Consider the following 13,113-nt stretch of genomic DNA (forward strand, 5'->3'; position numbering starts at 1 on the left):
CATATGGAGTCAGGTTTCAAGAGGAAGGCTTTTATCCAGTTTATTTTAAATACTCCAACCACTGATTGAAAATCAATTGTCTTTATACCACCTTTAGCGTAATCTTTGACAAGTTGTGATTTTTTAATGTAATGCGTTTTATTGCGCCAAATGAATTGACAGATTATAGAGTTAATCTTTTTAATACTTTTCGGGGTAATGTATAATGAGTAAGCTGGATAAACCATCTTTGAGACGCCCTCTGATTTGGATAATAGATTGCGTCCAAAAATTGTGATATCTCTCGTTAACCAATGATTTAGTGTTTTGGACATGCCATCAATTTTGTCTTTTAGGTTTTTTGATTCTCTAGTGTTGATGTCTTTGTTTAAATAGATGCCTAGATACTTGACTTCATTTTTCACTGGAATCGTCCTCATGCTGTTTTCCAAACAATCATAAAGTGGCAAAAGTTCACACTTCTTTAGATTCAGACACAAGCCTGAAGCTTTAGAAAAAATTGAAATGACATTCAATGCTTTCTCAAGTATTGATTTATCCTTTAAAAATATTACTGTGTCATCTGCAAACTGACTTATTTTCAGTTCAATATCAAAAATATTTATTCCTTCGATGTCTGAATGGTTCACAATGAGGTAGGCCATTAATTGAGTGCAAAGAATAAATAATTTTGGAGAAATTGGGCAACCCTGTCGAATTCCACGAAATACGTCTATCCTAGATGTTATGCCTGGATTGAGCGAAACATAACTATAAATCTGCTTGTAGAACAGTTTGATCACTTTGCAAAATTTGTTTCCAAATCCAAAAAGTTCTAAAGATCTAAATAAAAAATTATGGTCTATTGAATCAAATGCTTTAAAAAAGTCAATAAATAGTATTAAACTTTCTGAATTAATAAAGGATCGATAGTCAATCATATCTAATATTAATCTTATGTTATTATGAATCTGCCTTCCTTTAATAAATGCTGATTGGCACTCATCAATCAATTTGGTTAAGACGCTCTTAATCCTATTTGCATATACTAAGGCTAATAATTTGTAATCGTTACATAAAAGTGTTATGGGTCTCCAATTGTCTAGCACTTGTAAATTTTTGTTTGGTTTGGGTAATAAGGTTATTAATCCTGTTTTCATTGTTGGGGATAGTTCTTCATTTTTTAAACAATCCAAAAAGCCATTAAATAACAAATCTTTAATGTCTTGCCAAAAGGTTTTATAAAACTCAATCGTTAGACCGTCAATTCCAGGCGATTTTCCATTTTTCATTTGTTTTAGAGCTGTATCTAATTCAGATATATTCAAATCTTCTTCTAACCATGTTTTATCATCCTCTTCCAATTTTTTTGTGGAGCATTGGACTGCCATTACCTCATACACTCAAAAAAATGAAACGTTGACTTTAATTAAAAGTATTTTGTCAACAGGTTCCACGAAATTGTATTGTGTTAGTTTAAAGCAAAATCTTTAGGTCATCTAATTTAATAAACTTGCATTAAAGTAACACAATCCTTTTGAAGTGAGCCAATTTTATAAATTATTTAGGATTAATTAACAAGCAATATTTAAGACCACCTAAATCAAGTTATGTTGTATGGACATAAATTATGTATTTACAGGTTAGATAGATTAGATTCGTTTTGTGAACACATTTCTTGTTTGTGGTATTTAAATGTTAAATTTAAGTTAGATTAACTAAAATATTATATTTTCAGCAAACTTGTGCTTTACTAATTAGTTTTACACAAATCTATTTTGTCAACAGGTTCCACACAAATGAATTTAGTACAAGCCACTTATTTTCTTTAATTTCCTTTATTGCCAAGACATTTATTGAACATTTCTTTAACAAAACAGCTGCACCACACATTATTAGCCCATTAAGGTTAGTAACTAATAGTATGCACACAGATGCAGCATAAAAGTAATGATTTTAAATTAAATGTCTCTGCCAGAAACAGAAGAAAAAACATTTAAGATCACATAATAGGTTGACCACAAAACTTTTAACAATGCAAAATGAACTGTTCACCTTAACAGCCACAATCCTGGACGGCATCCCATGACAAATTTGTGAAGAATAGAATAAACAGGTTCCAGTCACCAGGTTAGATTAAAAAAAAAAGTAATAATAACAATAATAATAATAATAACAATAATAAAAATAAAAAACAAATAGTCTACTAATATTCCCAAAATGATATCACCATCCCAAATAAAACTTTAATAAAATATGCAAACATTATGATCTGACAATAAAACAGCTTGCCAGTTTTCAGTTTTTTTGCAGCAGCTTAACAGAACTCATTTAACACTTGCCACTGTCAGCATTTATTTTACCACTGTATAGGGAAAAAACTCAAGTGGCAAACATTTTAACATGGAAAGAATTGTTCTTTTTTAAAAGGCGGCAAAATACACATTCATCCTGTATCCTCTCTCAATGAAATCCTTTAAATCTCAATACTTTGAATAATCTTTTAGTAGGCCCTAAACCCCCCCCCCGCCCCCCAAAAAGAGTAAAATCTCTGTAATTGCAATTGTTTACAAACAAATGTTTTAAATCGCTCTCAAATTTAGGTTCCCCCCTCAAATACCATTTTCAACCAAATTACCATTTTATTCGCCTCCCAAAAACTTCTGTCCATCTGACAGAACATTCATCATCCAAATAAAGGGTTGGATTATTCATACAATTTATTCTTGAGCATCTGTACCTTTGTTGAGAGTCTGCTGGCATCCAGATGAAGGAAGAGCTTCTGAAGTACTTCAAAGAAAGCTTTCAGTTCCCGAGGATAACTGAGATTCAGTGCATATATCACACCCATTAAGAGTGCACATGCAGAGGCCATGTCTCCCAGGTCATGCAGAACTTCAACACCCTCGATGGTTATACCCACATCAGCTGGAGGAGTGCTGGCATCACCTCCTTCAACACTGATGGTGAAGATACCAAGGGTAATTTGTTCCAGCTCCCTTTGAACAGCTGCAGCATCAGAATCCTTTACAACAGAGAGTAAAAAAACCCCATCACATTGGGAATTAGACACAAAAACACAGAAAAATGCATCCTTAAAAAAAAAATAAAAAAATGCCAAAGTCACTGTTTAATGAAATAAACACAATATCAGGAAGACTAATGATTCTGCACTCTAGTGCGCCACTATTTTCGACTACAGTTTTAACAAAAAATGTTAAATAAATAAATACTAAATAGAATCACCATTATATATATAAGCATCCTCCGCTAACTTTTTGTATTGGATTGCATTACATTGCATAACTCTTCCTGAAATGTGTGTATACATAAAGATTCCCCAAAGCATTTAAACAGATTCCATGCAAATTATAACAATGTGACAACATTAGTTATTCAAGATTTGGTTTAATACAGATAAAGACTACGCTAAAATTACCAACCAGGTATTCTTTGAAGAGGATGCTTGGGTCTTCATTCAGGTAAAAAGGTAGTGCCCTGAGGACACACTCCCTCCTCTTTTCAATAGTTTCATTCTGGAGAGAGTGACAGAGGTACAGAAAGAGAAAACAGAAATACTTTAGAATGACACAAACTGACAGTATATGCAAAATGAATGACATATCCACTGCAGAGATAGACATGTAAACAGACCAATTAATGATCACATGGACATGAATATTTAACATGTGGGCAGGGTTTCCACCACATTATATATATCCATATTAAGCAACGGAGGGAAAGACAAACTAATACACCATCTTTTTTTGCATTCCAAAATTGAACTTACAGCTACTATACACTAGCTGTTTAAATTTGAAAGTGATTTTATTAGCCATAACATTTTGCTACGAACAGAAAAACGCACCTGTGTGGCTGGGGCCAAAATTTGTCTCATTTTCCTCCCTGCAGCGCCTCCTTTTTTCTTGAAGACTTTTATGAGTTGGTCAGTGTATTGGTCAAGTTGTGCAAGAAACCTCGGAACAAGTGGAGCAGTAGTAATCCTCACAAATTCTGCTTCCACCTAAAAACATGTCAACAAACACAACATACTGTACTGTAAATATATTTATATATACTATACGTACACATATACATACTACTGGCTACTGGAGCCATTACAGCTTTTATTGTTATTTATAAAGATTCATACCTCAGCCACACTAAATAGTCCTGGCCATCTGATCTTGAAGTCGGCGATCATGGGATTGTTTTTGACAAGTTCCTGCCTCCTGTATGCAAAGGTCCTGGCCATCTTCTCTTTGATAACTATCTCATTATGCTTCTTCTTGACCTCAGTTAGCAATGCCAATCTCTCACTTTCAAGGCTGTCCTGGGTCTCTCCAGCCGGATAAGGAGGACAAAAATTTACCTCTGCCTTTCTAGGTTTTTTGACAGCATATGCTGGGTGACATCGATCAGTTGGTTTGTGCTTGAGGGAATTAATGCTCAGTTCTGGGCACCCCAAGTTTCTAAGCTTTGTCCTATAATTTGCCATCTTGTACTTGAGGCTAATCTTCCATCCATAGAAACCACTGAAAGATCCTTGTTCTCTTAAGCATGGATGTGCTTTGATTAAAGCTTCAGCAACAGATTCTATTTCCAAGTTTGAAGGATATGCCTTAAACGTCATGATTTTCTCAGCTAGAGCTTCTAAAATGTCTGACTTAAGTTTGTGTCCTGGGTTCAGAGGAATTCCATTTGATATGAAAGCCTGGTTTGCACTTTGAAGTTGCATCTCCACGTCATACGGAAACTTTGGCATTTGGAATTCTGCAGGCCACTGAGATCGAGCAGTTTCTGAGTCAGAGGATGAAAGTAATAGTGTGTCAGAAGATGATAGTGATGTTTCTTCCCCACTTTGGTTCATCCCAACTTCACCAAAGTCTGAAGCATCAGTCAGACGGATGACTTTCACTGTGCTCTTGTCCTGAATATCAGCCATTCGTTTAAGGTTGATAAACTCATTATCAAAGTCACTATCCATGTACTGGAGTCTAATGTCCCCCTGAATATCAAATTGACGTTTGATCTCATCTGAAAGATCCTCCACAGACTTTGGCATGCCCGATGCTATCGTCAGTTTTTCAGTATTGTTGGAACCAAGGATGATCCGCAGTTTTACTGGTTCAGCCATCATTCGATTCCGTGCTTCAGTCTAGAAAAGAAAAAAATATATACATGAACATAAATCCAGTAACTATGTACAAAATTCAAAGCATTAAAATTGAGATGTCAACATGTTTCACAACGGTACTTAGCAGAGAACTGAGAAAAATTCTGGCTAATCTCAACAAAAACACAGATTAAAGGTTTTCTTGTCTAGAAGATGTACGGATGGGCCTAACAGACTGTTAGATTCAACAAGTCACAAGGAGTTAGTGGCTGAACATCACAATAAAACCAGATGCTACTTTAGGTGCTTATGCCAGTGAGATTAAAGTGCATATTGAGTAAGCTATTAATTACAGCTGTTTACTCACATATTTATTGTGTGCTTTTGATGTAAGGATATCTTTTCAATGTAACCATTCGAAGGGGACCAATGAAGTAGTCATTTAATGGGTACTTCTCTGCCAGTTCATCATATGTTATCAGGGACATTTTGCCACTTGTACATGGTTGCAGTTCAAAGGCTCCCTAAACCAAGACAAAAACTTGCTGACAATGAAATTCAGTGTACCCTGAACAACACATATTCTTATTATCTCTCCAAATTCAGGCAGCCCATCAGTAAAACCACAGATAACTATCATTCTATTTCTGTAGTTGATCCCTCTATAGTCTGCACTTTTAGTCATGTTTACTTCTGTCATGTCAGGATACATCTGTTTGATAGGCAGAGAAATGTCATCTTTCAGAACCTCAAGAGGAACTCTTGATGCACTTGACACTTCAACTCCAGCTTTCTGTGGATGTAATGAGTGTAAGTGATAGGCAATCAGCAGTTGATGTTTCCTTGATAGTGTTAGAGCAACATTCTTGAAACACTTGGTATGATGAGCCACTTCCTTGAAAAAACTGTGTTTTCCCTCAAATCGCATTGTCCATAATCCAACAAGAGGACCAAAACATCGGATCATCTGAGGGTAATGTTCCAAGTAGTGATGCTTTGGCAGAAGTTTTTTGTTGGGAAATGCTTCTTGATATTTCTCTCTGTGATCAGAAATTTTGAACTGAAGATATCCAATTGATTCTTCTGTATGGATCTGGGCAACAGCAAGTTCCACTATCTCCTTTAAATCCAAAATGATTGCCCACACTGGATCACCGTCAGGTATAACATCTCCAATCAAGAAGGGCAGCAGTCTTAACAGAGTCCAATTTTCAGCTGCATTGCCACCTATTGTATTTTTTCTTAAAAATGTTCGTGGAACAATATGTGGACGGTTTGTTTTATCTTTTCCCTTATAGGGAAAACTGACAATCACTTTATTTAAAGAGTCCAAAGTGATGTATTTTTTGGATATGAACATACCCAGACACTGTGCAAGTTCCACTGGAACAACACCTTCCAAAAGATCGTGGAGTATGTCAGGTGGATATCCAGTTGTCACATGAAAATGAGAAAGATTTTCCGTCAGCACACATGGCCTTTTTACTCCAACACAATGCTTTCCACTCTCTACTGCATGTTTGACATGTTCTTTGTGCAGGTCTTTGGATCGAAGAGTAAACTCTCCAGAAAGTACCGGTTTGGTCTGAAAGTCGCTGAAACGTCCTGTGCAAAATCGACAAACATACTCTCCTGAAAAGCTCTCCACAAAACCTGCAATCCCATGAGCACCTAGATTGTCTGCAGCTACACACTGTACTGTGCCTTTAATATTTTTTCCAATCTGTGGGACAAATACCCCATGCTCCTCCAAGACAGCCAAATCACACAAAAGAGGTTCAAGCACTTTTTCATACCCATATTCCTTGACGTAGCTGCTTTTACACAGTATTGCCAAGTAGATGGATGACAAAGAGGAGTGTTGGTCTTGGGATAAGTTGCTTAATATCCAGTACACTGCACAAAGTTTGTGCTTCTTTTTTGAAGTACCGAGAGGGTTGCATACTTCAAACTCATCAATGTAAAGCATCACGGTAATTCTCAATTCATCAGCAGACAGGAACTGATTTTGTTTGAAAAATTCTCCATCTTGAAATGATCTGTATTCTTGTTGCATAGTTTCAGTTTCCTTGGATTGAGCATTGTAGTTTTCTACTATGTCATCTACTATACCATTCTTTGTTAGGAGCTGTTGTAGGGTCTGCAGTAATGGTATATATTGGTAGGTATGGTTGCTCTCCTTATCCAAAATATATTCAATTGGTTCAACGACATGGAACTTTTTGCTGAAGTACTGTTTCCGCTTAAAAGCAGTTCCAAGTGTACCCATATGTCCAAGTGTTTTTGTCAGCGGGTTATAGATGCAGACTGCAGAGGCCAAATCCTCAATTTCTTTCATATTAAGATTACTATGACTTTGCTTTGTACAAAAATCTGTAACTATGGCATTTATTGCAGTCAGGGATGCAGAACTCATCAGGAAGTGCAAGTCCTGCAAAAACTCATCCACTGCACTGCTTGGAACATGGAGTACATTTTCCAGCTTAAGCAACATCGCTGCAAATTTCTCTTCTATCATCCTCTCATCACTTTTAGAGATCCCTGCCTGAGACAAATCTTGCGCTTCCACCTGGCCTTCATCAAATACTTCACTGTCTTCATGTTCCCCTTCAGGAGCTGGCCTGTTAAAACTGTCTCTTACTGTTACTATTCCACCTTTAAAGTCACTGTAAGAATAACCAAGATGTTTTCTATTTTTATGTGATTTGAATGTTCCATAGATGTTTGTCATAAATGTACAACCCTTGAACACGCATGGGACCGTTTCATTTGCTTTCAGATGCAAATTTATGTGAGTAAAATACTCCTTTTCAGAGGTAACTTCAGAGAATCCACAAACATGGCAGCTGAATGTGGCCAGTGACAATGTTTGCTGTGATTTCTCTCTGTTATGAACCCTACAAAAATGGGACCTGAGTGCATTCCATGACTTAAATGTGCATGGACAACTAATATATGGGCAAGGATATGGGCGCCAGTGCCCATAATCTGGATGTTTTAATCTATAATGTTTAAGTAACTGGCCCCTAGTTGAGGTCTTTGCACTGCAACCTTTACACTGCCACATTCAGATCTGGAGAAGACATAAAAGGGGTGGGTCAGTAAAGAAAGCTTAACTCGTAAAACAGTTTTCTTTTGAAAAAGTATGACAGTTCACATACCACATGCAAGCTCAGGAATACTACATACACCACATCAGTATAAGAGGGAGCAAGTAAATGCCAGGATCTGAAATTTATAAAGCAAAATAAGAAATTACAAAAACTTAAAAATTATTGGTTGAATTACAAGTAAATAAATTCTTACTTAGAAGAAAAGCAAGAGATCAACACTGCCATGTGCCAACTTTCTATAGAAAAAAATTATCATCAGGTCTGTTGACCTTCTGTCTGGCCAGTTATTTTTCATCAATAATTTCATTTAAAAAAAAAAATGTAGTGTTTATTTAACAAAATGTGATTTCTAACTATGTTGATATGTATAACTCTGCTAGGAAACATGCTGTCTTTACAGACCATTTTCATATAATACAGATGACTGATCGAGCACAACAATGGTGTCACAGTGGCTTTTCGCCCTCAATTTTTGGATTTTAAAATGTCACAACTTCATGCTATCATTGTTATGCTATTAGATATTTGTGTGATTCTCAAATTACAATAAAGCAATCTCAATAAAGTAAGTGGAAAAATATCCTAGAACCCCTTTAGCTAATCACTTTAACAAGCAAAAAAAACATTAAAAATGTGTCTTACACATTCCGCAAAGTAAGGATATTAACATGTTAGCAGTTAATATAGTTGTTTACAATAACCTGGGATAAACAGGCACACTAAATTTTATCATTTGTACTATTATATCTCATCTTAAAACCCAGGTTTGCTCTATGAGGGACATACTTCATCTGTGCCTCTATTCTGAGTGCACGTAAAAAAAAAATTGCAAGCGCAAATGTTGCATTTTGTGGAGAAAATTATTTTGATTGTAGAAAAGTTTAATTTGAGCGAACAAATTTCATTTCTCCATGCAAGAAATGTATTTCAGTGTTTGCTATTATCCATATACACACACAATAACAGCCCCTCTCGCTCAGTTGTTTGCATTTGCTCTTGCTCAGATCCGCTCAACTCTGTTTTAAATGTGCCACAAAACCAACCAATCACAGACTTGGATGCTAAAATTCTGATTGGCTGCTACAGTCTCCAATCAGCTTGCTAGCTACTACTTTCCAGAAACACGGTCCAGAATCTAGCTAAATCTAGTTTGGAGAGCAGAGATCTGAGCAAGAGCAAATGCCAACAACTGAGTGAGAGGGGGTGTTATTGTGTGTATATGGATAACTGCAAACAGAATACATTTCTTGCACGCAGCAATGAATTTGGTTCGCTCAAATTAACATTTTCTTCACGCAAGAAAATTTTCTCCTCAAAATGCAACATTTGCGCTTGCAAATTTTTACATTTTTTTTTTTTACGTGCGCTCAGAATAGAGGCACAAAAATACTGCCCTAGATGTATACCTATACACACCAACTTTCCAATGGTCTCTCGGTTCCCTTGTTTGGATGGCAGGATGAAATATCTGACATATCTAACTTGTCTAAGACCTAGTAAAACTAACGCAGCACAAGCATAGACAACATATTTAACATGTCTTGTACGACAAACACAACATATAACCATGCTCAATATGTAGATACTAGACTACATAGTCAAAGAAAGAAGTGGTCTTACCTCTCAAAAATGAAAATCCAACTGCAGCTTGCCGCCAAAACAACGTTTTTTTGGTAAATTTCAAGTCTTGCGCATGAGCAGGCCCAAGCCTGTTATTCTTTGGTTTTTTATGACCTCTGTTGTTGCATTACTGCCACCTTGTGGATATATGAAGTATACCAATCCTAATTAACTTAAATTAAATGTTATGTCTTCAAGTAACACAATAGTCTTCTGTACAGACAATAATCGACACAATTATGTAGACTTTATTAGAAAAACATATTCTAACTCAACAAAGACATATATTTTAAGTAAAATGAAAATAAATAATTATTTTAAACTGAACAATTCATCCTGTTCATTTTTTTGAGTGTAAGACTTTGTTGTTACACTATCTCCTACCGTACATTACTAAATCTCCATTTGCACTATTTGCCTATTTGCACTACTTGCCTGGTTTACACTCAATGTCATTTACCCTTACTTGAATATTGTATATTGTATATTGTATAGCTTTTTTTGTTATACGTAAAATTGTATTGTATTTATTTAAATTTTTACTTTTTAATTATTTTACTTGCATTTTTTAATCACTCTCTTATATTTAAATGTTCATTTGTTATTTCATCTAGGGTTTGAGAGTAACGAAATTTCTATTCTCTGTATGTCCTGTACATGTGGCAGAATTGACAAATAAAGCTGACTTTGACTTTTGACTTTGACTTTGACTTTTACCTGGTCTTTAATCATATCAAAAAAGATGTCTGCATTTTCTTTTTCAGTTCTTGGTTTATACAGATTACTATAGAATATGTTAATTTCCTCACTAATTTGGTTTGGTTCCTCTATCATAGCGCCATCCTTACTCAATTTAGTTATTTTTTTCTTTGTTTGTCTGCGCTTCTCTAGACTATAGAAATAAGATGAATTTTTTTCCCCATGCTCAATCCACTTGGCTCTAGACCTTACATATGCTCCTTTAGCCTTAATCAAGTACACCTCATCTAGCTGATTTTGTAAAGATTGTAAGTGTTCTGACTCTTCTGCAGTCATACAAGGCTTACCACATAATAAATGAATTTGTTCAATTAGATTTTTTCTGTTCACGTATGCGTAGGGCAGACACTTGCTTTCCGTTTTGTCAAGAGGAGAAATATTTTACTGCTATTATTTGCTGCTATTTTTATAATCATCATTACCATTTCATTATTAATAGTGATGTTGCATTCAGATGCATTCAGATGTTCAAATATATTGGTATCATATCAGTCTTTATTACAGGTGCAGTTATAACCACTTTAAACTGTTGAGTTGAATCTATAACCCGAAATGCTTTTGAATTTATAATCTTAAATGTTTGTATGCAGACTGCATTGTGAAAGAAAAGGCCCCACGTAGAGTAACTGTGCCAAAATGAGACAGGAAACACTTCTGCAAGGCATGCTTCTGCAGAAGTGAAACCGAAACCAGAGTCTAAGTGCAAGTTAAGAGTAGGGTGTCTTTTATGCATTTATCTTTGATTAAGCTTTGATTAAGCTTTAAGTAGTTGTATTAGATTGAAACATTTGTTTTATATATTTTACATGTAAGTCAAGATCATTACACACAGGATGGCCTTAGCCTGGTTGCCTAAGTTGAGGTCAACTAAGGTTCAGAGAGCACATGCAAACTCTGCACGCACAGACAGACGAGACATACACACACAGAGTTTCAGTTGTGCTGGCCTTCGCTCTAGTGGAAAGGTTACAAGGTGTAGCTGATGAAGTGAAGGGTGAAACAGAGGGCAGCAGAAGCTGACACACATACACATACATATAAGTAGACTCATTTAGTAGGTAAGAGTTTAATTATGTTTTGCTTGCGACTGCAAAGTTGGGGTGCGTACGTGTTAGTCTGTTCCAGGAAGTACACCAGATGTCCCAGAGATAAGCGACAGCAGAGGCGAGCGTCCGAGGATGGAGACAGGAAGCACCTGGCTTCGACGCGAAGATGATGTTCTGTTTAAAACTGTGTTCAAAGTTAACTGAACGTTTGTGGTTTTGGAGTGACGTATGCTTTGTTTGAGTCTGCCTGGCAACAGGAAGAGTGCCAACCCTATAAAGCCTTTGTTTGACTATTGTACGATAGTTCGACGCTGAAATCTGCACAGCATTCGGACTCCGCGCGCGTGTATTCATTAAAATGTCGTCTAATTGCACCAGGCTGGATCTGTGGTTATTTTTGAATTCCTCCTCAATATCTGAACCTTAACAGTTTCTATAGCTAATTGTTTAACACTATATTTAAACCATTCCCATTTACTGACATTAGTCATGCTCATATTGTTAATTTCTGATTTAAGTTTTTTAACTTGTGTACAGAAGTCTTTGTTTTGTAATAAACTATTGTTAAACTTCCATATGTTTTCAGATCTTTGTTGTTTACGTAGAGATAATAAGAGACTTATCAGACAATGATCAGTAAGTGGGGTTGACTGGGTCTCACATTTCGTAACATATGATGATACTGTTTGGGAGACAAGCCAATAATCTAATCTTGAACATACGTTTTTATTTGATGGACTAAACCAAGTGTATTTCTTCATATTTGGGTTTGTCATCCTCCAATAATCGATCATATTAGTTGTTGTACAAAAGTCACAAATAATGCTATCGTGTTCTGGTTGTTTCCCTCTCTGTGGTTGCCTGTCAAGCCATGAGTTAGGAGCCAGGTTAAAATCGCCTCCAGTTATTACCTGGGTAGAACCATATGTAGTACTCCAATTTGCAATTAATTTACTTAAGTTTGACATCATGTTTCTATTTAGAGACCTGTTATTGTATCCATACACGTTAATAAGAATAATTTTCTGTTCACAGACTTCTACCAACACCATGATCCAATGTCCCATTCCATCGCTTTTATGATCAATAACTCTCCCTGCAAATTTGTTAAATAAGATCATCACTCCTGCTGAGTGAGCAGTACCATGTGAATAAAGAATACTATCTCCCCATTGATGTTTCCAAAATGTTTCCTCTTCCTTACCAGAATGCGTTTCTTGTAAAAACAAAATGTTTGCCTTAATTTCCTTGCAGAATAGAAACATGGCCTTACGTTTGACATTGTTTTTTAAACCTCGAACATTTAAGGAACTTAATAGAACAGCCATATATAAGATAAACAAAAACAAAAACAAAAACGCAAGAACAAAATACAAAACAAGAACAGTAACGGCTTCTTTGGCACTTACTAGAAGAAAAAAAGTGCTTGAAGCAGGAATAAGCCTAGTGTCCTACCTATGTAATCATAACAGTACTCCGA

At 35.8% G+C, this 13,113-nt stretch overlaps 2 protein-coding genes across 3 annotated transcripts; both read right to left on the minus strand.

Moving 5' to 3' along the window:
* Positions 1 to 2,218: 2,218 nt before the first annotated feature.
* On the minus strand, positions 2,219 to 5,560 carry LOC109196135 (uncharacterized). Of its 2 annotated transcripts, XM_019349436.2 has the most exons (5): positions 5,463 to 5,560; positions 4,133 to 5,137; positions 3,848 to 4,003; positions 3,423 to 3,515; positions 2,219 to 3,004 (listed from the first exon to the last, which is right to left on the minus strand). In XM_019349436.2, the coding sequence occupies exons 2-5, from the start codon at positions 5,117 to 5,119 to the stop codon at positions 2,687 to 2,689; spliced, it is 1,554 nt and encodes a 517-aa protein (XP_019204981.1). In that variant the 5' UTR covers positions 5,120 to 5,137; positions 5,463 to 5,560; the 3' UTR covers positions 2,219 to 2,686. The 2 variants fall into 2 exon arrangements, with proteins under 2 accessions (XP_019204981.1, XP_025757740.1); XM_025901955.1 differs by having other exon boundaries at positions 4,133 to 5,560.
* A 13-nt stretch (positions 5,561 to 5,573) lies between these two features.
* LOC109196086 (uncharacterized) lies at positions 5,574 to 10,102 on the minus strand. The gene is made up of 3 exons (XM_019349295.2): positions 9,829 to 10,102; positions 8,257 to 8,323; positions 5,574 to 8,168 (listed from the first exon to the last, which is right to left on the minus strand). The coding sequence occupies exon 3, from the start codon at positions 8,160 to 8,162 to the stop codon at positions 5,574 to 5,576; it is 2,589 nt and encodes an 862-aa protein (XP_019204840.1). The 5' UTR covers positions 8,163 to 8,168; positions 8,257 to 8,323; positions 9,829 to 10,102.
* Between the last annotated feature and the right edge of the window lie 3,011 nt (positions 10,103 to 13,113).

The sequence above is a fragment of the Oreochromis niloticus genome, linkage group LG20 (genome assembly GCF_001858045.2).
Source record: "Oreochromis niloticus isolate F11D_XX linkage group LG20, O_niloticus_UMD_NMBU, whole genome shotgun sequence".
NCBI lineage: Eukaryota > Metazoa > Chordata > Actinopteri > Cichliformes > Cichlidae > Oreochromis > Oreochromis niloticus.

Bases quoted from the DNA above. Each gene is read 5' to 3' on its own strand.
- LOC109196135 (XM_019349436.2), bottom strand. From the start codon at position 5,119: ATGATGGCTGAACCAGTAAAACTGCGGATCATCCTTGGTTCCAACAAT. The intron at 4,004-4,132 runs GTATGAATCTTT...ACATGTTTTTAG, and splicing joins GACTATTTAGTGTGGCTGAG to GTGGAAGCAGAATTTGTGAG. The intron at 3,516-3,847 runs GTGCGTTTTTCT...CACTCTCTCCAG, and splicing joins TTTTGGCCCCAGCCACACAG to AATGAAACTATTGAAAAGAG.
- LOC109196086 (XM_019349295.2), bottom strand. From the start codon at position 8,162: ATGTGGCAGTGTAAAGGTTGCAGTGCAAAGACCTCAACTAGGGGCCAG.